This window comes from Lissotriton helveticus, chromosome 7, assembly GCF_964261635.1.
Source record: "Lissotriton helveticus chromosome 7, aLisHel1.1, whole genome shotgun sequence".
Lineage (NCBI taxonomy): Eukaryota > Metazoa > Chordata > Amphibia > Caudata > Salamandridae > Lissotriton > Lissotriton helveticus.
In genome coordinates, this window is record NC_136068.1 from 1,925,573,392 (window position 1) to 1,925,597,895 (window position 24,504).

The 24,504-nt window shown below is 44.6% G+C and overlaps 1 protein-coding gene across 1 annotated transcript in view; it reads right to left on the reverse strand.

Annotated features, from left to right (window-relative positions):
- Positions 1 to 23,476, reverse strand: part of LOC144770905 (sulfotransferase 6B1-like) — a 357,544-nt gene extending 334,068 nt beyond the window's left edge. Inside the window, exon 1 of the mRNA XM_078655696.1 lies at positions 22,858 to 23,476. Within this exon, the coding sequence (XP_078511822.1) occupies positions 22,858 to 23,050 (193 nt within the window). The 5' untranslated portion in view covers positions 23,051 to 23,476. The remainder of the gene's footprint in view (positions 1 to 22,857) is intronic.
- Between the last annotated feature and the right edge of the window lie 1,028 nt (positions 23,477 to 24,504).

The following is a 24,504-nucleotide window of genomic DNA, read 5'->3' on the forward strand; positions in this document are numbered from 1 at the left end:
TTAGATGTATATAGGAAGGGCAGGAGGACATGTTTAGATGTAAACAGGCTGGCCACGAGGACATGTTTAGATGTAAATAGGATGAACAAGAATGCATGTTTAGATGTATATAGGAAGGGTACAAGGACATGTTTAGAGGTAAATAGGCTGGGTACGAGGACATGTTTAGATGTAAATGTGAAGGGTACGAGGACATGTTTAGATGTAAATAGGAAGGGCAGGAGGACATGTTTAGATGAATATGGGATGGATGTATATAGGATGAACAGGAGGACATGTGTGGATGTATATAGGATGAACAGCAGGACATGTTTAGATGAATATAGGATGAGCACGAGGACATGTTCAGATGTATATAGGATGAACAGGAGGACATGTTTAGACGTATGTAGGATGAACAGGAGGACTTGAAATGAAATGAATTCGTACTTGTATAGCGCACTTATACCCAGAGGTGTCCTGGCGCTGTACGCTTACCGCTGTGGAACCCTTCCTGGCTTTTCTCTGTGAAATGCCCACTCCTGGGCACCCCCAAGGTGAAGCCAGGCATCCCAGCGCTGTTGGGGCTGTTGTGGAGATTAAGCAAGCTATTGCCCAGAGTTGCAGGGTGGGACCCATGATTAGAATAGGCACCGAGGCGAGAATTATCAGGTCCGAGGAAATTGAGCCCAAGACCCGCCGAGGCGGGAATTGAACCCTGGTCCCGGGCCAGACCTCTGCATCAGGGTCTGGCGCTCTAACCATTGAGCCACACTTCTCCACAATGTTTAGATGTATGTAGGATGTGCAGGAGGACATGTTTAGATGTCTGTAGGATGTGCACAAGGACATGCTTAGATGTATGTAGGCTGGTCACAAGGACATGCTTAGATGCATATAGGCTGGTCACGAGGACATGTTTAGATGTAAATAGGCTGGGTATGAGGACATGTTTAGGTGTAAATAGAATGAACACGAAGACACGTTTAGATGTATATAGGATGAAGAGCAGGACATGTTTAGATGTATATAGGATGAACACGAGGACATGTTTGGATGTATATAGGATGAACAGCAGGACATGTTTAGATGTATATAGGATGAACAGCAGGACATGTTTAGATGAATATAGGATGAACACGAAGACATGTTTAGATGTATATAGGATACACAGGAGGACATGCATGTTTAGATGTATATAGGATGAACACGAAGACATGTTTATATGTATATAAGATGAGCAGGAAGACATGTGGCGATTTATATAGGTTGGGCCGAGGACATGTTTAGATGTATGTAGGATGTGCAGGAGGACATGTTTAGATTTATGTAGGATGTGCACGAGGACATGCTTAGATGCATGTAGGCTAGTCACGAGGATATGTTTAGATGCATGTAGGCTGGTCACGAGGACATGCTTAGATGCATGTAGGCTGGTCACAAGGACATGTTTAGCTGTAAATAGGCTGCGTTCGAGGACATGTTTAGATGTAAATAGGATGAACACAAAGATGTATAATATAGGATGAACAGCAGGACATGTTTAGATGTGTATAGGATGAACAGGAGGACATGTTTAGATGTATAGAGGATGAACATGAAGGGAAGTATATGGGATGAACAGGAAGACATGTTTAGATGTACATAGGATGAACATGAAGACATGTTTAGATGCATATAGCATGAACAGGAGGACATGTTTAGATGTATGTAGGCTGGCCACAAGGACATGTTTAGATGTAAATAGGGTGGATACACGGACATGTTTAGAAGTAAATAGGAAGGACAGGAAGTCATGTTAGATGTATATAGGATGAACACAAATACATGTTTAGATGTATATAGGATGTGCTGGAGGACATATTTAGATGTATGTAGGATGAGCACGAAGACATGCTTAGATGTAGATAGGCTGGTCACAAGGACATGTTTAGATGCATGTAGGCTGGTCACAAGGACATGTTTAGATGTATATAGGATGATGACATGTTTGGATGTATATAGGATGTACAGCAGGACATGTTTAGATATATATAGGATGAGCACAAAGACATGTTTAGATGTATATAGGATGAACAGCAGGGCATGTTTAGATGGATATAGGATGAGCACGAGGACATGTTTAGATGTATATAGGATGAACAGGAGGACATGTTGAGATGTTTATAGGATGAACACAAAGACATGTTTAGATATATATAGGATGAAAACAAAGACATGTTTAGATGTATATAGGATGGGCCGCGGACATGTTTAGATGTATGTAGGATGTGCAGGAGGACATGTTTAGATGTATGTAGGATGTGCACGAGGACATGCTTAGATGTATGTAGGCTTAGGCTGGCCATGAGGACATGCTTAGATGCATATAGGCTGGTCACAAGGACATGCTTAGATGCATGTAGGCTGGTCACGAGGACATGTTTAGATTAAATAGGCTGGGTACGAGGACATGTTTAGGTGTAAATAGAATGAACACGAAGACATGTTTAGATGTATATAGGATGGGCCGAGGACATGTTTAGATGTATGTAGGATGTGAACGAGGACATGCTTAGGTCTGGCTGGTCCGAGGACATGTTTAGATGCATGTAGGCTGGTCACAAGGACATGCTTAGATGCATATAGGCTGGTCACGAGGACATGTTTAGATGTAAATAGGCTGGGTAAGAGGACATGTTTAGATGTACACAGGAAGGACAGGAGGACATGTTAGACGTATATAGGATGAACACAAATACATGTTTAGATGTATATAGGATGGATGTATATAGGATGAACAGGAGGACATGTTTAGATGAATATAGGATGAGCACGAGGACATGTTCAGATGTATGTAGGATGAACAGGAGGACATGAAATGAAATGAATTCGTACTTGTATAGCGCACTTATACCCAGAGGTGTCCTGGCGCTGTACGCTTACCGCTGTGGAACCCTTCCTGGCTTTTCTCTGTGAAATGCCCACTCCTAGGCACCCCCAAGGTGAAGCCAGGCATCCCAGCGCTGTTGGGGCCGTTGTGGAGATTAAGCAAGCTATTGCCCAGAGTTGCAGAGTGGGACCTATGATTAGAATAGGCACCGAGGCGAGAATTATCAGGTCCGAGGAAATTGAGCCCAAGACCGGATGAGGCGGGAATTGAACCCTGGTCCCGGGTCAGACCTCTGCATCAGGGTCTGCCGCTCTAACCATTGAGCCACACTGCTCCACAATGTTTAGATGTATATAGGATGAACAGGAGGACATGTTTAGATGTATGTAGGCTAGCCACGAGGACATGTTTAGATGTAAATAGGCTGCGTACGAGGACATGTCTAGATGTAAATAGGAAGGACAGGAGGACATGTTAGATGTATATAGGATAAACACAAATACACGTTTAGATGTAGATAGGATGAATGTATATAGGATGGAACAGGAGAACATGTTTAGATGTATATAGGATGAACAGGAGGACATGTTTAGATGTATGTAGGATGTGCAGGAGGACATGTTTAGTTGTATATAGGATGGGCTGAGGACATGTTTAGATGTATATAGGATGTGCTGGAGGACATATTTAGATGTATGTAGGATGAGCATGAAGACATGCTTAGATGTAGATAGGCTGGTCACAAGGACATGTTTAGATGCATGTAGGCTGGTCACAAGGACATGTTTAGATGTATATAGGATGAACACGAGGACATGTTTGGATGTATATAGGATGAGCAGCAGGACATGTTTAGATATATATAGGATGAGCACAAAGACATGTTTAGATGTATATAGGATAAACAGCAGGGCATGTTTAAATGAATATAGGATGAGCACGAGGACATGTTTAGATGTATATAGGATGAACAGGAGGACATGTTGAGATGTTTATAGGATGAACACAAAGACATTTTTGGTTGGGATAATGGGTTACTCCCTAAACAAGACTGCTCCAGGGACCCTGTCCGTAGTCAGGGTGGGGAGAAATCTAAGATGGGTTTTCCCCGGGACCACATAACCTCAAAAATCCGATGTAGAAAATAGAGTTTCTTTTGAAACAACACTAACAGTTTTGGTAACAAATGGAATATGTCTGATAATGTAATCGAATGGTGCAAAGTATTGATTACAAACATATGACAATTTATATATGATCAGAAAAATGAGGACGCTGTTCCTAATGCTTGAAAATGAAATGTAGGAATCCGTGTGGATTCACTTTTTAATACATGATTTAGCGAGGGAGTTCTTCGCCTTTGGTTTTACTGTAATTATGTATAACTTGTGATTATATAAGGAAGATCCTTACCCCATTGATCTTGCAGCATATATATATAAAAATCTAAGAACGTCTAGAAATACTGTATGCTAAGAATGCTGCAATTTTATGCACAAATGAGGTTTTTAACCTGGTCTTTGTCTTGGTACACGCAATCTTTAATGTTGTCTGTATATTATTTCACGTGTGGGTTATTTTGAAGTACTCACAAGGGTTTTTTGTATGTTTTATTCTCTGTTTCACAGCCCTGAAGAAGTTCCGCTTGACGGAACGAAAGGCGTTGGCTGGTACCTTAATGGATTATTAAAGGAATTTTGAACTTTTGTGGCATTTACGGATACAGCGTCCCTTATTTTGAAAAATATCCTTGCACATAAACTTTATCAACCACACACGGTGGAGATTTGAAATTTACTGGCGGTGCATTTCAAAGTTTGGTTCAATACTGATTTTTCCCAAGGATTTGGGATATACTCTCAGGGCAGGGAGTATTTGAACATTGCACGCTATATGAAAAATTGAGTTTACATAAATACTGGTGATATTTGAGTTGGTGCTTCCAAAGGATTAAAGTGGTCCACTGCCTATTTTGTTTTGTATAAAATTTCATGTCTTGGACCCATTTTGCACAACCCAAACCAAGTAATTTGTACTGTGAATAAGTTTCTTTGTGATTGGAAGTATTTGACTGTAATATAATATACTGTGTACGCACCATTCAACAGAATCAGATTTGAATTTCATAAACATCATGTCAAAATTCAAAGATACTAGGGAGGAAATGGCATCTAGTTTATTTGGTGGTAACCAATCTGTGGGTGCCACAACATCCAAAGAACCAAGTATGGAAGGCCTCCGAGCGAAATTCTTAAAATTAGAAAGGCTAAAAAAACTAGAGATGTCCAGATGGTGGGACGGAATAACTCTACAGAAATATCTTGATAACCACAAGATCCCTAGGGGCTTACGAATCTTAATCTTCCCAACCTTCGAGGACTTGGATGACGATGCCCTTAGGGATTGGGAGGAGAACCTCAAGCAGGCTTCACACACCATGATGAAAATACTAATCCGCCACTCTGAGAAAAAAGTTGCAATGCTGAAACAAGAAATTCTAGATCTAGAACGGGAAATAGATACATCTAGCCTGAAAGACAGTATAAAAAAGAACTATGAGGTCTTTGATGATGTCATAAGTCGTTACCAAGTTTACTTGCGTGACAAAAAATTACGCAAAATAAAGCGCGACGACAATGATTACAGGACAGGGCGTATCTATACGTTTGCCCACAAATTTGATAATCTGAAACAGGGAGGCGATGGGAAACGTGCCAGAGAGGAATCAAAGAGCGGCAGTAGTAGCTCGATTTCATCCATTGATAGTTTATCCTCCAAAGATGGTGGGGCATGTCAGGCCGTCTCTCCAAGGCACAATTTTTTATTAGAGATGGAACGCATCCGCCAAGGGAAAAAGATACAAAATACCAACCCAGACCCAAAACCAGGAGGGGGGGGAAGGGGTGGAAAAACAACTCAACAAAGAGGGGGAACACTACACCCAATGGATACCAGATCCAAAACAACCTAGATCTCTTGACTACTCCAATTGTAAATGACCCCAATACAGATCTTACAAATTCCACTGCAAACGCCCTGTCCACTGTAAACTTGTCAGACCGCCAACTCACAGATGTGGAGACAAACATCTTGAAGAAAGGTCTAAGTTTTTGTCCGTCGCAGGTGGGGGATCCTACCTTATTGATGGTGGATTTGTTTAAATTCACACGATTATTGAAATTAAAGGATCACTTTAAAAACACTACCAGAAACTCTGTCTGTGATTTGAGTACTATACCTTCCTGCACCACTACTATTTCTGATCTTCAGAATGCACAACTCTTGTTATCTATTGAGAGTGGCGACAATCCCTCACTGCAAGAAATCCGTGCCGATCTAAATATTGAAGAGGACATAACCATTGATAGTGGGCTGAAGGTCCGTTCTAAATACATCCCCGCGAACACACACAAAAACATTGACTTGTTCAATGAAAGAGTTTCACAGGACTTCTACAAAATGGTTGACTCACCTAACAAATATTCAACCAAACAATATAACCTAACGAAGAAAGAGCGATTGGCACTAGATGGATTAGCGCAGGACAATAGCATCACAATTAAGGAAGCGGACAAGGGGGGGAATGTTGTTGTGATGAATACTGTCGACTATGAGGGTGAAATCACTAGACAGTTGAGTGATGCCACTTGCTATAAAAGAATATTGAGCAATCCCATTCCCTCCCTTGTCACTCACATCAATAATCGGATACAGGACTGGGGTGAAGTTGGTCTCTTATCTGAAGAAGAGTGCCGTTACCTTAAGGTATTACATCCAATGGCTCCGTGTATTTATGTATTACCCAAAATACACAAGGGAGGTCTCTTCCCCCCAGGACGTCCCATTATATCTGGAATTAACTCCCCTACAGAACGCCTCTCGCAATATGTAGATGGGTTTTTACAACCCTTAGTGGCTAATCTACCGTCCTACATACAAGATTCGGGGGACATATTGAAAATATTTGATGGTCTAGAATGGTCTAATGACCTAATGTTTGTCACACTAGACGTAACAGGATTGTATACGTGCATACCGCAACAGTTCGGTATCAGAGCACTTTCGTCATTTTTAGCTCTTAGAACAGCAGACCACATGGACCACAATGAAATGCTCGTTGAGATGACGGAATTGATACTGTCACGAAATTTCTTTCTACACAAGGACATTTGGTACCACCAAATAAGGGGCACCGCGATGGGGAGCAAATTTGCTCCTTCATACGCGGGGCTGTTTATGGGGTGGTGGGAACGAGAACATGCCTGGGGTAAATATGCCTCCCCCTGGATGGATATGATTATCTTCTGGGGGAGGTATATCGACGACATTATAATGTTATGGAAAGGGACGGAACTACAACTATCGGATTATTTCAATTACTTGAATGATAATCCCTATAATATTCATGTTTGGATGTATATAGGATGAACAGCAGGACATGTTTAGATGTATAAAGGATGAACAGCAGGACATGTTTAGATGAATATTGGATGAACACGAAGACATGTTTAGATGTATATAGGATGCACAGGAGGACATGCATGTTTAGATGTATATAGGATGAACAGGAAGACATGTTTAGATGTATAAAAGGATGAACACGAAGACATGTTTATATGTATATAAGATGAGCAGGAAGACATGTTTCGATATATATAGGTTGGGCCGAGGACATGTTTAGATGTATGTAGGATGTGCAGGAGGACATGTTTAGATTTATGTAGGATGTGCACAAGGACATGCTTAGATGCATGTAGGCTAGTCACGAGGACATGTTTAGATGCATGTAGGCTGGTCACGAGGACATGCTTAGATGCGTGTAGGCTGGTCACAAGGACATGCTTAGATGCATATAGGCTGGTCACTAGGACATGTTTAGATGTAAATAGGCTGGGTACGAGGACATGTTTAGGTGTAAATAGAATGAACACGAAGACATGTTTAGATGTATATAGGATGGGCCGAGGACATGTTTAGATGTATGTAGGATGTGAACGAGGACATGCTTAGGTCTGGCTGGTTCGAGGACATGTTTAGATGCATGTAGGCTGGTCACAAGGACATGCTTAGATGCATATAGGCTGGTCACGAGGACATGTTTAGATGTAAATAGGCTGGGTAAGAGGACATGTTTAGATGTACATGGGAAGGACAGGAGGACATGTTAGACGTATATAGGATGAACACAAATACATGTTTAGATGTATATAGGATGGATGTATATAGGATGAACAGGAGGACATGTTTAGATGAATATAGGATGAGCACGAGGACATGTTCAGATGTATATAGGATGAACAGGAGGACATGTTTAGATGTATGTAGGATGAACAGGAGGAGATGAAATGAAATGAATTCGTACTTGTATAGCGCACTTATACCCAGAGGTGTCCTGGCGCTGTACGCTTACCGCTGTGAAACCCTTCCTGGCTTTTCTCTGTGAAATGCCCACTCCTAGGCACCCCCAAGGTGAAGCCAGGCATCCCAGCGCTGTTGGGGCCGTTGTGGAGATTAAGCAAGCTATTGCCCAGAGTTGCAGAGTGGGACCCATGATTAGAATAGGCACCGAGGCGAGAATTATCAGGTCCGAGGAAATTGAGCCCAAGACCGGATGAGGCGGGAATTGAACCCTGGTCCCGGGTCAGACCTCTGCATCAGGGTCTGCCGCTCTAACCATTGAGCCACACTGCACCACAATGTTTAGATGTATATAGGATGAACAGGAGGACATGTTTAGATGTATGTAGGCTAGCCACGAGGACATGTTTAGATGTAAATAGGCTGCGTACGAGGACATTTCTAGATGTAAATAGGAAGGACAGGAGGCTATGTTAGATGTATATAGGATAAACACAAATACACGTTTAGATGTAGATAGGATGAACAGCAGGACATGTTTAGATGTATATAGGATGAACACGAAGACATGTTTAAATGTATATAGGATGGATGTATACAGGATGGAACAGGAGAACATGTTTAGATGTATATAGGATGAACAGGAGGACATGTTTAGATGTATGTAGGATGTGCAGGAGGACATGTTTAGCTGTATATAGGATGGGATGAGGACATGTTTAGATGTATATAGGATGTGCTGGAGGACATATTTAGATGTATGTAGGATGAGCCACAAGGACATGTTTAGATGTAAATAGGGTGGATACACGGACATGTTTAGAAGTAAATAGGAAGGACGGGAAGTCATGTTAGATGTATATAGGATGAACACAAATACATGTTTAGATGTATATAGGATGTGCTGGAGGACATATTTAGATGTATGTAGGATGAGCACGAAGACATGCTTAGATGTAGATAGGCTGGTCACAAGGACATGTTTAGATGCATGTAGGCTGGTCACAAGGACATGTTTAGATGTATATAGGATGATCACAAGGACATGTTTGGATGTATATAGGATGTACAGCAGGACATGTTTAGATATATATAGGATGAGCACAAAGACATGTTTAGATGTATATAGGATGAACAGCAGGGCATGTTTAGATGAATATAGGATGGGCCGCGGACATGTTTAGATGTCTGTAGGATGTGCACAAGGACATGCTTAGATGTATGTAGGCTGGTCACAATTACATGCTTAGATGCATATAGGCTGGTCACAAGGACATGTTTAGATGTAAATAGGCTGGGTACGAGGACATGTTTAGGTGTAAATAGAATGAACACGAAGACACGTTTAGATGTATATAGGATGAAGAGCAGGACATGTTTAGATGTATATAGGATGAACACGAGGACATGTTTGGATGTATATAGGATGAACAGCAGGACATGTTTAGATGTATAAAGGATGAACAGCAGGACATGTTTAGATGAATATAGGATGAACACGAAGACATGTTTAGATGTATATAGGATGAACAGGAAGACATGTTTAGATGTATATAGGATGAACACGAAGACATGTTTATATGTATATAAGATGAGCAGGAAGACATGTTTCCATTTATATAGGTTGGGCCGAGGACATGTTTAGATGTATGTAGGATGTGCAGGAGGACATGTTTAGATTTATGTAGGATGTGCACGAGGACATGCTTAGATGCATGTAGGCTAGTCACTAGTACATGTTTAGATGCATGTAGGCTGGTCACGAGGACATGCTTAGATGCATGTAGGCTGGTCACAAGGACATGTTTAGATGTAAATAGGCTGGGTTCGAGGACATGTTTAGATGTAAAAAGGCTGGGTAGAAGGACATGTTTAGATGTAAATAGGATGAACACAAAGACAGGTTTAGATGTATAATATAGGATGAGCAGCAGGACATGTTTAGATGTGTATAGGATGAACAGGAGGACATGTTTAGATGTATATAGGATGAACATGAAGACATGTTTAGATGTATATAGCATGAACAGGAGGACATGTTTAGATGTATGTAGGCTGGCCACAAGGACATGTTTAGATGTAAATAGGGTGGATACACGGACATGTTTAGATGTAAATAGGAAGGACAGGAGGTCATGTTAGATGTATATAGGATGAACACAAATACATGTTTAGATGTATATAGGATGTGCTGGAGGAGATATTTAGATGTATGTAGGATGAGCACGAAGACATGCTTAAATGTAGATAGGCTGGTCACAAGGACATGTTTAGATGCATGTAGGCTGGTCACAAGGACATGTTTAGATGTATATAGGATGAACACGAGGACATGTTTGGATGTATATAGGATGAACAGTAGGACATGTTTAGATATATATAGGATGAGCACAAAGACATGTTTACATGTATATAGGATGAACAGCAGGGCATGTTTAGATGGATATAGGATGAGCACGAGGACATGTTTAGATGTATATAGGATGAACAGGAGGACATGTTGAGATGTTTATAGGATGAACACAAAGACATGTTTAGATATATATAGGATGTTATGTTATGTTATGTTACTTTGGTTTGTATAGCGCCAACTCACCTACAGGTCTCGAGGCGCTCTAATGAGCAGACATGTTTAGATGTATATAGGATGGGCCACGGACATGTTTAGATGTATGTAGGATGTGCAGGAGGACATGCTTAGATGTATGTAGGATGTGCACGAGGACATGCTTAGATGTATGTAGGCTTAGGCTGGCCATGAGGACATGCTTAGATGCATGTAGGCTGGTCACAAGGACATGCTTAGATGCATATAGGCTGGTCACGAGGACATGTTTAGATGTAAATAGGCTGGGTACGAGGACATGTTTAGGTGTAAATAGAAGGAACACGAAGACACGTTTAGATGTATATAGGATGAAGAGCAGGACATGTTTAGATGTATATAGGATGAACACAAAGACATGTTTAAATGTATATAGGATGAGCAGGAGGACATGTCTAGATGTATATAGGATGAACAGGAGAACATGTTTAGATGTATGTAGGATGTGCAGGTGGACATGTTTAGCTGTATATAGGATTAACAGAAGGACATGTGAAGATGTACGTAGGATAAACAGGAGGACATGTTTAGATGCATATAGATGTGCAGGTGGACATGTTTAGCTGTATATAGGATGGGGCGAGGACATGTTTAGATGTATATAGGATGTGCTGGGGAACATGTTTAGATGTATATAGGATGAGCACGAAGACATGCTTAGATGTAGATAGGCTGGTCACAAGGACATGTGTAGATGCATGTAGGCTGCTCACGAGGACATGTTTAGATGTCAATAGTTGGGTACGAGGACATGTTTAGATTTAAATAGGATAAACACAAAGACATGTTAAGATGTATATAGGATGAACAGCAGGACATGTTTAGATGTTGTAGGATGAGCACGAAGACATGTTTGGATGTATATAGGATGAACAGCAGGACATGTTTAGATTCATATAGGATGAGCACGAATACATGTTTAGATGTAGATAGGATGAACAGCAGGACATGTTTAGATGATTATAGGATGAGCACAAGGGCATGTTTCGATGTATATAGGATGAACAGTAAGACATGTTTAGATGTACATAGGATGGGCTGAGGACATGTTTAGATGTATGTAGGATGTGCAGGAGGACATGTTTAGATGTATGTAGGATGTGCACGAGGACATGCTTAGATGTATTTAGGCTAGTCACGAGGACACGTTTAGATGCATGTAGGCTGGTCACGAGGACATGTTTAGAAGCATGTAGCCTGGTCACGAGGACATGCTTAGATGCTATAGGCTGGTCACAAGGACATGTTTAGATGTAAATAGGCTGGATACGAGGACATGTTTAGATGTAAATAGGCTGGGTAGGAGGACATGTTTAAATGTGAATAGGATGAACACAGAGACATGCTTAGATGTATGTAGGATGAACAGGAGGACATGTTTAGATGTATATAGGATGAACATAAAGACATCTTTAGATGTATATAGGATGAATAGGAAGACATTTTTAGATAGATATAGGATGAACAGGAGGACATGTTTACATGTATATAGGATGAACACAAAGACATGTTTAGATGTATATAGGATAAACAGGAGGACATGTTTAAATGTATATAGGATGAACAGGAGGACATGTTTAGATGTATATAGGATGAGGACGAAGACATCTTCAGATGTATATAGGATGAGCAAGAGGACATGCTTAGATGTATGTAGGCTGGTCACGAGGACATGTTTAGATGCTTGTAGGCTGGTCACGAGGACATGTTTACATGCATGTAAGCTGTCCACGAGGACATCTTTAGATGTATATAGGATGTACACGAAGACATGTTGAGATATATATAGGATGCAGGAGGACATGTTTAGATGCATATAGGCCGGGCACAAGGACATTTTCAGATGTATATAGGCTGTGTGCCAGGATATGTTTAGATGTATAGAGGATAGGCGTAGGACATGCGTAGATGTATATAGGCAGGGCACGAGGACATGCTTAGACGTATAAAGGTGGGGCACAAGGACATGTTTACATATATATAGGCTTTGTGCAAGGACATATTTTGATGTATATAGGCTGTGCGCCAGGATATGTTTAGATGTATATAGGATAGGCCGAGGACATGCTTAGATGTATATAGGCAGGGCATGACGACATGTTTAGAAGTATATAGGCTGTGCACCAGGATATGTTTAGCTGTATATAGATTAGGCCGAGGACATGCTTAGATGTATGTAGGCGGGGCACAAGGACATGCTTAGATGTATATAGGCTGGGTACTAGGACACGTTTAGATGTATATAGGCTGGTCACGAGAACATGTTTACATGCATGTAAGCTGGTCACGAGGAGATGTTTAGATGAATGTAGTCTGGCCATGAGGACATGTTTAGATGCATGTAGGCTGGCCACGAGGACCCTGTTTAGGTGCATCTAAGGTGGTCACGAGAACAGGCTGTGCAAGAGGACATGTTTAAATGTATGAAGAATTGGCATAAGCACATATTTAGATGTATATAGGATGTGAAGCAGGACATGTTTAGATGTATATAGGATGTGTGTGAGGACATGTTTAGTTGTTTATAGGATGGGCATGATGACATTTTTAGATATGTAAAGGATGGGCACGAGGACATGTTAAGATGTATATAGGATGTGCCTGCGGACATGTTTAGATGTATATAGGAGGATGTGTAGGAGGTCATGTTTAGATGTATATAGGATCGGCAAGAGGACATGTTTAAATGTATATAGGATGTGTAGGAGGTCATGTTTAGATGTATATAGGATCGGCAAGAGGATATGTTTAGATGTATATAGGCTGTGTTCCAGGATATGTTTAGATGTATATAGGCTGTGTTCAAGGATATGTTTAGATGTATATAGGCTGTGTTCAAGGATATGTTTAGATGTATATAGGATGGGCACGAGAACATGTTTATATGCATAACGCTGTTCGCTTCTTCTCTCATCCAAGCTGCAACTGTGCATTTTCACCATGAATGAGGGCTGTTCGCATAATCCTGCTTGCTCCTCTGTGACTCAAGGTTCTCAGTTTTGTGCAGAGGGATCTAAATCCAGCCCTTCCACAAAAAACAATGATTTCCAAAACGTTGGAAAGGATGGGCTTTATTTACCTGTTGAAGAGCTGTTTTCCTTGAAAGGTAGATAAGTTGCTTTTTTATAGTTTTAGAGCTGGATATAGCACTGTTAATGTTTACAAAGTTGTAACCCCTCCTTCAGGCATAGCTGCCCTTGTTCTTTGCCCTTCTCACACCTGCCTTCTGCAGCAATCCTGCAGAGTTTTGTTGGTGTAATTCAGAGCTATAATATGTGAAAGAAGAAAGTTTATGTGTGCTTACAAAGGGCTCGGCCCCTCAGGATAAAGCTACTGTGAGTAGGCGAGCCCAGAGGTCACTGTTACTATAAACAAGTAGGTCACGTAGGCCTTCTTCAGGGCACGGTGTTGGCAGTGTAACGCGTTTAGTATGTACAAAGTTCTTACCAGTGACTGTAGTCCAATGTAGATTCTGATTACTGGTCGTAGTTTGTGGTGTCTTTCACTGTTTCTATCTCCACACCGGGTAGTATTTCCATAAAAACTAGCAATATTTCCTAACTAAGGTAAAACTTCTTGAAAGTTCATGTTGAGACAGGAAGTGCATGTGCCTTTTTCTTGTGGGTTAACTTTATCTCCATTTCCTTCTCATCCTTAAACACTGGTTAACGTACCAATATTTAGATATGCGGGTGATACCTGTCCGTTGACATGCATGGCTCAGTGTGTGTGGGTGTTCTGCTGGTACTGGTTCCAGGCTGAGGTGGACATACGCTGCGCTGGTGAATGTGAGGACTCTGGGACTATGATTAGGCAATATTAGATTTAACTCTACAGCTGAATACTTTGTGGATCACCATTAATTGGAAACTTGAGGTTTGAATCATTGCCTCTCACATTCGGATCAAGACATCTTTTTAAAACAGTCACCCTAAGGGATATGGGGTGAATCCTTTGCCCTGAAGAAGTCGGCTTCAAGGACGAAACGCGTCGGCTGTGCCACTTTCAACAAGTGATGCCTATGACTTTGTATTTTATAGAACTTGTTTGCTATCTGAATAAAGGAAACTTTTGTAGAACATTGTAATTGGGAAATTGATTGTATATGTTCTTTTCCTGTTTATTTGAGAAGTGGTGCACCTGGGCTTTTGCTTTAAAACAACCCAAGAGGTGTCTGCTGCTAAATGTGTAGGTGACAATCTTTTGAGGGTTAATTAATTACATTAATGCCGAGCACCAAACATTTTCTTAGGCTCTCATTGCTGAATGCCGGGGTTGTCATTATTTTTTTCTTTCACTATCCTACTCTTGATTTGACGTTATCTTATTCTTTCAGTTTCTTTTATCACCCCATTTTCTGCCTTCATCATTGTTTTCCCATCTCTCTTTCTCCTTTTAGTCCTTGAGTAAGATGAGTTTTAAACTGACAAAGGGCACTGTTGCTTTATGTGTAGCTTACAGAGGTGTGAATCTTCTGCCTGAATCATCAGTACAGGTGAATAGATTTTTTGCCCCTTGGCTTCATAATCCACTTCACAATCTCTGCAAGCATGAAGGATGGTTTCCAAACACGGCAAGGAAGGAACTCACCTCCTGTCTAAGCATGGGCGTAAAATCCGTTACGCTCGCGTATTTTTCGTATTTTCGGAGAATCCGCAATCCGCGAACTCTCGCGGATGTGGCGAGAATACGCAAATCCGCGCGAAGCGGATTTTTTGCTTGTGTTCGCACTGCTCGCGGTCCGCGGCGCGGGCAGCAACAATCTCGCACTCGCGAAAGTACAAAAAAAAGAGGGGTGCATCTCTACAGTCGCATCGCAGGCGCGATGCAACTCTAGCAATGCTCAGGGCTGCCCAATACTCAACATACCGCATCAGTCCTTACGCCTGCTTCAAGCAAGCAGGCATAAAGAATTGACGTAGCAGCGTCGCGGAAGTGCCTGCGTTAAATCTTGTAGATTTCACGCAGGCACTTTTGCGAGGCACACATCTGCCTGACCGCCACCCACTCCCCTCCCCCTGCGTGGGAACGCTCCCATTGTGGCGCAGGCCCAGGTCTTAACGTGGCGCATCTCCCTAGATGCATCACGTCGTACATGACTCGCAGGGATGCGCCACGTTTACGTCGCTGTGCGTCAGGTAAGGCAGCGTAAACGTGGCGCAAGGGGCTTGTAAATCTGCCCCTTTGTGTCTAGCATTACGCAGTTCTGTAAAGTACACTCATACATTACTCAGCCCAAATAAATGAACACATAATAGAAAACAAATAAGCAGTGGCACCGCCACAGAGAAGGAGAGCAGTGCACCTGAAATGCACAGAAGATTTTGAAATATTAATTTACCTCTCCTATCAATGTAATCAGCAGCATTATTGCTCTTTGTAAAAAAGTTAAAGCAAACATTTGCAATATTATATAACACACAGAGCAGGAGAAAAAACAGAGTAGTGACGAGTGATGAAAAAATTGCTACTACTACTCACCAAGCCCGGGGACCTCCACTCCCAGCAGGTCGAGCAGGTCGTGCTCCCGGTCCAGGATGTCGGTCCAGCGGTGGGTCACCTGATTATAGGTGCGCTGGACCCCCGTGATGTTAAAAAGGGCCCGGCACACCTGCCCCCACCGCTTCCGTCGCTCCTGGCTGTTTGTGTAACCGGCAGCGATCCTGCCGCCTGCCGCGATGGTCCTGGGGAGACGGCGCTGCACATAATAAACAAGTGAGCCCACCTCCTCAGGACTGAAGATCTCCCGGGGCACCACCATTTCCGCCCTCAAGCGGCCACACGGGAGCCGGGCACGGGCTGCGGCGGCCGTCTTGGGCAGCTTGACTGCTGTCTTCACCATGTTCTGGGCAGGTAAGGAGATAAAATGAAAAAGAATAAGAGTAGAAAAGAAGGAAATAAAAGTTTAAAAAAGTAGTTGAAAAGTAAACAAAAGTAGACTAAAACACAAAAATATAGACCTAGAAAACAAGAGGGATAGAAAAAAAGTTTAATAGATCAAAAAAAAAATAAAACAAGCAAAGGATGGCAGAGATATACAGAGGATAGAAACACCATGCCCAGACACATAGGAATGAATGAAAAACAAGATGGCCGCCCGAACACGTGCGTGTAAGTAAGTTCGCACGCGATTTCTCTCGCGAACTCGTGCGAACTTGTATTCGCAAGGCGCTCATCGCGCGAGATTACACATAGCGGGCGGAAACGGAAATACGTCACGCAAACAAAATGGCGGCGCCCATAGTCAACCTTGTGGTAACTCGCACGAGTTCGCGGCTTCCACGGTCAATTTCGCACGACGCCGCGCCTCGCGAATAGGGCGAAATTACCGAAAAACGAGTTTTGCAAAAGCAAAACCAACAAGCAGGTGCAAAAGTTCGAGCTCATCATTTGTAACCATTTCCCTGTAGTGCTTCCTGAAGGGGCCCTCCAGAATCCGGTTGCCTACTTGCAACTATTGTGTGACCCGGCTCTGACAGTCACAGAATAGTTACAAGTATGCCATTGAATCCTGTTAAAAAAAAATTACATTGCAACAAAAAGGAAAGGGAGCAGACAAGCAGGTGCCAGCCTTCATTAATGTCAGTTGGGGCTGGGCAGGTGTTGTTGTTTGCAAAACTTAAAGCACTTAGCAGGTGTGCTTTGCTTTGCCTCAATAATGTACACTCACTGGTCAATCAGAGGGTGCTGTGATGACACCGAGGGTGGCATGGGTGTGCCAGCCAGAGGGTGGCATGGGTGAACCAGAGTGCCAGTGTTGACAGGATGGCAGTGCTTTGCTTTGCCTCAATAATGTACACTGGTGAACCAGAGGGTGCTGTGATAACACAGAGGGTAACATGGGTGAGCCAGAGGGTGGCATGGGTGACCAAAGAGAGTGCCAGTGGTAACAGAGGGTGGCAGTGATGAAGAAAGCCTTGCAAACAGGCTGGGCACGTAGAAACAACAAGTTCGCAAAACTGGTGACCCGACAAGTAAGTTCGCAATTTGCGAAATTGTACAAAACCCTCGCGAACTTGCAGAAACCCGTGCGAACACACCCCCCCCCACAAAAATACGCAAATCCGCGAGAATTCGCGGATTTTGCGGATTTTCGCAATCCGCAAATACGCAAATCCGCAAATTCGCGGATTGCGAATCCGCAAAATACGCCCATGCTTACTCCTGTCCCATGTCTTGTCCACTGATCCTTCTGACATGTTTCAGCACTGTTTTCTACTGTTACTAAGGTCTTACTCTGGTCGTGGTGGTGCTAAAGGTATCTAGATAGCCAAAATACAAAACTTGGGGCTTAGAAACATTGGTTCAAGGACAAGTTTAGATGCATATAGGATGGGCACGAGGACATGTTTAGAAGTATATAGACTGTGTGCGAGGACATGTTTAGATGTATATAGGATCGGCACAAAGGCGTTTAGATGTATATACGATGTGCAGGAGGACATGTTTAGATGTACATAGGCTGTGCACAAGGTCATGTTTAGGTAATGTATTTATAGGATGTGCAGGAGGACATGTGTAGGTGTATATAGGATGGGCACAAGGACATGTTTAGATGTATATAGGATGTGCACGAGGACATGTTTAGATTATTTAGGCTGGGCACAAGGACATGTTTAGATGTATATAGGATGTGTGCGAGGACATGTTGAGATGTATATAGGCTGTGTAAGAGGACATGTTTAAATGTCTGAAGAATGGGCACGAGAACATGTTTAGATGTATACTACAGTTTCACTGCTATACTTCAGCCAGTTTCATTGCTGTACTACAGTCGGCAGGCAGGGAAGTTTCATTGCTATACTACAGTCGGCAGGCAGGGAAGTTTCATTGCTATACTACAGGCAGCGGGCAGGGAAGTTTCATTGCTATACTACAGCCAGCGGCCAGGGAAGTTTCATTGCTATACTACAGTCGGCAGGCAGGGACGTTTCATTGCTATACTACAGCCAGCGGCCGGGAAAGTTTCATTGCTATGCTACAGCCAGCGGCCATGGAAGTTTCATTGCTATACTACAGCCAGCGGCCATGGAAGTTTCATTGCTATACTACAGCCGGCGGCCAGGGAAGTTTCATTGCTATACTACAGTCGGCAGGCAGGGAAGTTTCATTGCTATACTACAGCCAGCGGCCAGGGAAGTTTCATTGCTATACTACAGTCGGCAGGCAGGGAAGTTTCATTGCTATACTACAGTCGGCAGGCAGGGAAGTTTCATTGCTATACTACAGGCAGCGGGCAGGGAAGTTTCATTGCTATACTACAGCCAGCGGCCAGGAAAGTTTCATTGCTATACTATAGGCAGCGGGCAGGGAAGTTTCATTGCTATACTACAGCCAGCGGCCAGGCAAGTTTCATTGCTGTACTACAGGCAGCCGCCAGGGAAGTTTCATTGCTATACTACAGGCAGCCACCAGGGAAGTTTCATTGCTATACTACAGCCGGCGGCCAGGGAAGTTTCATTGCTATACTACAGGCAGCCGCCAGGGAAGTTTCATTGCTATACTACAGTCGGCAGGCAGGGAAGTTTCATTGCTATACTACAGGCAGCCGCCAGGGAAGTTTCATTGCTATACTACAGGCAGCGGGTAGGGAAGTTTCATTGCTATACTACAGGCAGCCGCCAGGGAAGTTTCATTGCAATACTACAGGCAGCGGCCAGGGAAGTTTCATTGCTATACTACAGGCAGCGGGCAGGGAAGTTTCATTGCTATACTACAGTCAGCAGGCAGGGAAGTTTCATTGCTACACTACAGTCGGCAGGCAGGGAAGTTTCATTGCTATACTACAGGCAGCGGCCAGGGAAGTTTCATTGCTATACTACAGCCAGCGACCTGGGAAGTTTCATTGCAATACTACAGGCAGCGGCCAGGTAAGTTTCATTGCTATACTACAGGCAGCGGGCAGGGAAGTTTCATTGCTATACTACAGTCGGCAGGCGGGGAAGTTTCATTGCTATACTACAGGCAGCGGCCAGGGAAGTTTCATTGCTATACTACAGACAGCCACCAGGGAAGTTTAATTGCTATACTACAGTCAGCGGGCATGGAAGTTTCATTGCTATACTACAACCAGCCACCAGGGAAGTTTCATTGCTATACTACAGCCAGCCGCCAGGGAAGTTTCATTGCTATACTACAGTCGGCAGGCAGGGAAGTTTCATTGCTATTCTACAGTCTGCAGGCAGGGAAGTTTCATTGCTATACTACAGGCAGCGGGCAGGGAAGTTTCATTGCTGTACTACAGGCAGCCGCCAGGGAAGTTTCATTGCTATACTACAGCCAGCCACCAGGGAAGTTTCATTGCTATGCTACAGCCAGCCGCCAGGGAAGTTTCATTGCTATACTACAGTCGGCAGGCAGGGAAGTTTCATTGCTATTCTACAGTCTGCAGGCAGGGAAGTTTCATTGCTATACTACAGGCAGCGGGCAGGGAAGTTTCATTGCTGTACTACAGGCAGCCGCCAGGGAAGTTTCATTGCTATACTACAGCCAGCCACCAGGGAAGTTTCATTGCTATACTACAGGCAGTGGCCAGGGAAGTTTCATTGCTATACTACAGCCAGCCACCAGGGAAGTTTCATTGCTATGCTACAGTCAGCGTGCATGGAAGTTTCATTGCTATACTACAGCCAGCCACCAGGAAAGTTTCATTGCTATACTACAGCCAGCGGCCAGGGAAGTTTCATTGCTATACTACAGTCGGCAGGCAGGGAAATTTCATTGCTATACTACAGTCGGCAGGCAGGGAAGTTTCATTGCTATACTACAGTCGGCAGGCAGGGAATTTTCATTGCTATACTACAGGCAGTGGGCAGGGAAGTTTCATTGCTATACTACAGTCGGCAGGCAGGGAAGTTTCATTGCTATACTACAGGCAGCCGCCAGGGAAGTTTCATTGCTATACTACAGCCAGCGGCAAGGGAAGTTTCATTGCTATACTACAGGCAGCGGGCAGGGAAGTTTCATTGCTATACTACAGTCGGCAGGCAGGGAAGTTTCATTGCTATACTACAGCCAGCGGCCAGGGAAGTTTCATTGCTATGCTACAGGCAGCCGCCAGAGAAGTTTCATTGCTATACTACAGTCGGCAGGCAGGGAAATTTCATTGCTATACTACAGTCGGCAGGCAGGGAAGTTTCATTGCTATACTACAGTCGGCAGGCAGGGAATTTTCATTGCTATACTACAGGCAGTGGGCAGGGAAGTTTCATTGCTATACTACAGCCGGCAGCCAGGGAAGTTTCATTGCTATACTACAGTCGGCAGGCAGGGAAGTTTCATTGCTATACTACAGGCAGCCGCCAGGGAAGTTTCATTGCTATACTACAGCCAGCGGCAAGGGAAGTTTCATTGCTATACAACAGGCAGCGGGCAGGGAAGTTTCATTGCTATACTACAGTCGGCAGGCAGGGAAGTTTCATTGCTATACTACAGCCAGCGGCCAGGGAAGTTTCATTGCTATGCTACAGCCAGCCACCAGGGAAGTTTCATTGCTATACTACAGTCGGCAGGCAGGGAAGTTTCATTGCTATACTACAGCCAGCGGCCAGGGAAGTTTCATTGCTATACTACAGCCGGTGGCCAGGGAAGTTTCATTGCTATACTACAGCCGGCGGCCAGGGAAGTTTCATTGCTATACTACAGCCGGTGGCCAGGGAAGTTTCATTGCTATACTACAGCCGGTGGCCAGGGAAGTTTCATTGCTATACTACAGCCGGCGGCCAGGGAAGTTTCATTGCTATACTACAGCCGGCGGCCAGGGAAGTTTCATTGCTATACTACAGCCGGTGGCCAGGGAAGTTTCATTGCTATACTACAGCCGGTGGCCAGGGAAGTTTCATTGCTATACTACAGCCGGCGGCCAGGGAAGTTTCATTGCTATACTACAGCCGGTGGGCAGGGAAGTTTCATTGCTATACTACAGCCAGCGGCCAGGGAAGTTTCATTGCTATACTACAGCCAGCGGCCAGGGAAGTTTCATTGCTATACTACCGCCGGTGGCCAGGGAAGTTTCATTGCTATACTACAGCCGGCGGCCAGGGAAGTTTCATTGCTATACTACAGCCGGTGGGCAGGGAAGTTTCATTGCTATACTACAGTCGGCGGGTAGAGAAGTTTCATTGCTATACTACAGGCAGCGGGCATGGAAGTTTCATTGCTATTTACATGACTGCGGCCAAACAGTGCGGAACCTCTACTATTTAACGAGGTAAATAGTGAAGTTTCTCTGCTATTTGCAAGGCGACAGGACAAATAATAACTAATCTGCACTATTTAGCAGGCTGCCGGGTAAATAGCAACAAAAAGTCATGATTTACTGGGCCACCGGCTAAGCAGTCGCTACCAATAAATAAATATAGTAGTAAAGGGGCCTCCTGTGAGCCAATGACCGTGATCTGAAGGAAAAGAAAGTTCACAGAAGGGCTTCTGAGGAAGGAGGCATTTATATCATGTTTCTAATGCCAGACAGGGTGAGGTGAGCTGACAGGTGTGTCCGTTGCGCGCGCCTTGTGATCTTTGGCATCAGGGCTGAGCTGCCACAGTCTCCCAGGTCCATGCGTGATGTCCTGCTCCAGCCCAGTTTTCTTCATTGAATTATGGGACTTGAAGTCCTGTTTTATAAAGGAATAAACAAGACTGCAAGTCCCAGAATTCAATGAAAAAAGCCTGGACTGAAGCAGCAGATCACACATGGACCAGGGAGCCTTGCCAGGGCGGCAGCGCCGGGATCTCACTGTTCAAAGGTACAAGTTAGCAGAGTTGAGACAAGTCTGACTGTCTGAGGAGCAGGGGTCACGGCCAGACTCAACCACTCAATCTCATATATATGGCTTTTTAGACTGGTATCGCATGGATGCCACCGGGACCCTCATAACCAGTGTTGCCTTTTAAAGCCACAGAATGCTGCATTCTGGGACGTGTAGTTTCACTGCAACATTAACGCAGGCGCTCAAAAATCCCAGCCTGGACAGTGTTGGTGGCTGCACCGCCAGGCTTTTGTTGCAGACAAAAAAGAAATGCATAAAAGAGCGCATTTACTCACCGCATTTAGGGTAAGCCACCAAGAGCAGGTCGTCTGCCCTGATCTTGAAAGCCTCTAGCGCCTGGAAGGTCTCCAAGCTGCACAGGGTGCTGGGGTACAGCACCCCCTTGTGGGTGAACAGCAGCTCCTCTGGGGTCTTGTCTTTCCCTGCAGCCAAGAGCTTTTCGTTTATTTCTTCAAATTTCTTTGCCATCTCGGTGCAGACTGTGCGAGGCGCTTGCGAGGAGGGGAGGGCTGCGAGGCGTTGTACGAGGAGGGCTTCGAGGCGCTGTACGAGCAGGGCTTCGAGGCGCTGTGCCAAGAAGGGCTTCGAGGCGCTGTGCCGAGGAGGGCTTCGAGGTGCTGTGCCAAGGAGGGCTTCGAGGTGCTGTGCCAAGGAGGGCTTCGAGGCGCTGTACGAGGAGGGATTTGAGGCGCTGTGCAGAGAAAGGAAGCGAAGTGCTGTGCCAAGGAAGTCTCCGAGGCGCTGTTCCAAGTAGGGCTGTGAGGCGGTGTGCCAAGGAGGGGAGGGCTGCGAGGCGCTATGCCAAGGAGGGGAGGGCTTCGAGGCGCTGTGCTGAGGAGGGCTTCGAGGCGCTGTGCCTGTGAGTGCCGAGAGGGTGAGGCTGGGCCTGGAGAGCTTTGTCGAACTCTGACCCCTACCACAAACTAAGCTCCTTCTGCCCTGCACACAAAGGTTACAACATATCTTGTGTGAGAGAAACATAAGAAGCGAGAAGGGGAGGGTTTCGCTGTTAACCCAGGGGAGGGAGGGAAGTTGGGAAGGCACTGTGAGAGGCTGGGTGGAGAGTGCCTTGAGTCAGAGCTGCTGGCGCTGTGCCAGCTATCATGACCTCAGCTTTTTAGTTTAAAGGATGTTTAATTCTTCTGGGATACACATAATTATGGCTAAAAACAAATGTACATTCTGCTCCCATATTGAGGGTTCACTCACATCATGCACTAAAACAAGCATTGGACGTGGCATTATTTTTGTATATTGTGTAGTGTAAAGTGTCATACCAGCTTCACAGCGCTACAGAGGTACAACGTGGACAGCGGCAGCGCCGTCCTCTCTGACACACAGAATACAAGAAGGAGGGAGGGGACAGGGTTCACTCACACACAAGACAGGTGCAACACAGGCAGCCGACACACCAAGGAGGGAGTGTGAGGCGTCAGGGGAGGGTGAGGTGTCAGGGGAGTGTGAGGTATCAGGGGAGTGTGAGGCGTCAGGGGAGGGTGAGGCGTCAGGGGAGGGTGAGGCTGAGGCCTCAGGGGAGTGTGAGGTGTCAGGGGAGTGTGAGGAGTCAGGCGAGTGTGAGGCATCAGGAGAGTGTGAGGCTGAGGTGTCAGGGGAGTGTGAGGCGTCGGGAGTGTGAGGCGTCGGGAGTGTGAGGCGTCGGGAGTGTGAGGCGTCAGGGGAGTGTGAGGCATCATGGGAATGTGAGGTTGAGGTGTCAGGGGAGTGTGAGACTGAGGCATCAGGGGAGTGTGAGGCGTTAGGGGAGTGTGAGGCTGAGGCATCAGGGGAGTGTGAGGCTGAGGTGTCAGGGGAGTGTGAGGCTTATGCGTCAGGGGAGTGTGAGGTGTCAGGGGAGTGTGAGGCATCAGGGGAGTGGGAGGCATCAGGGGAGGGTGAGGAGTCAGGGGAGTGTGAGGCGTCAG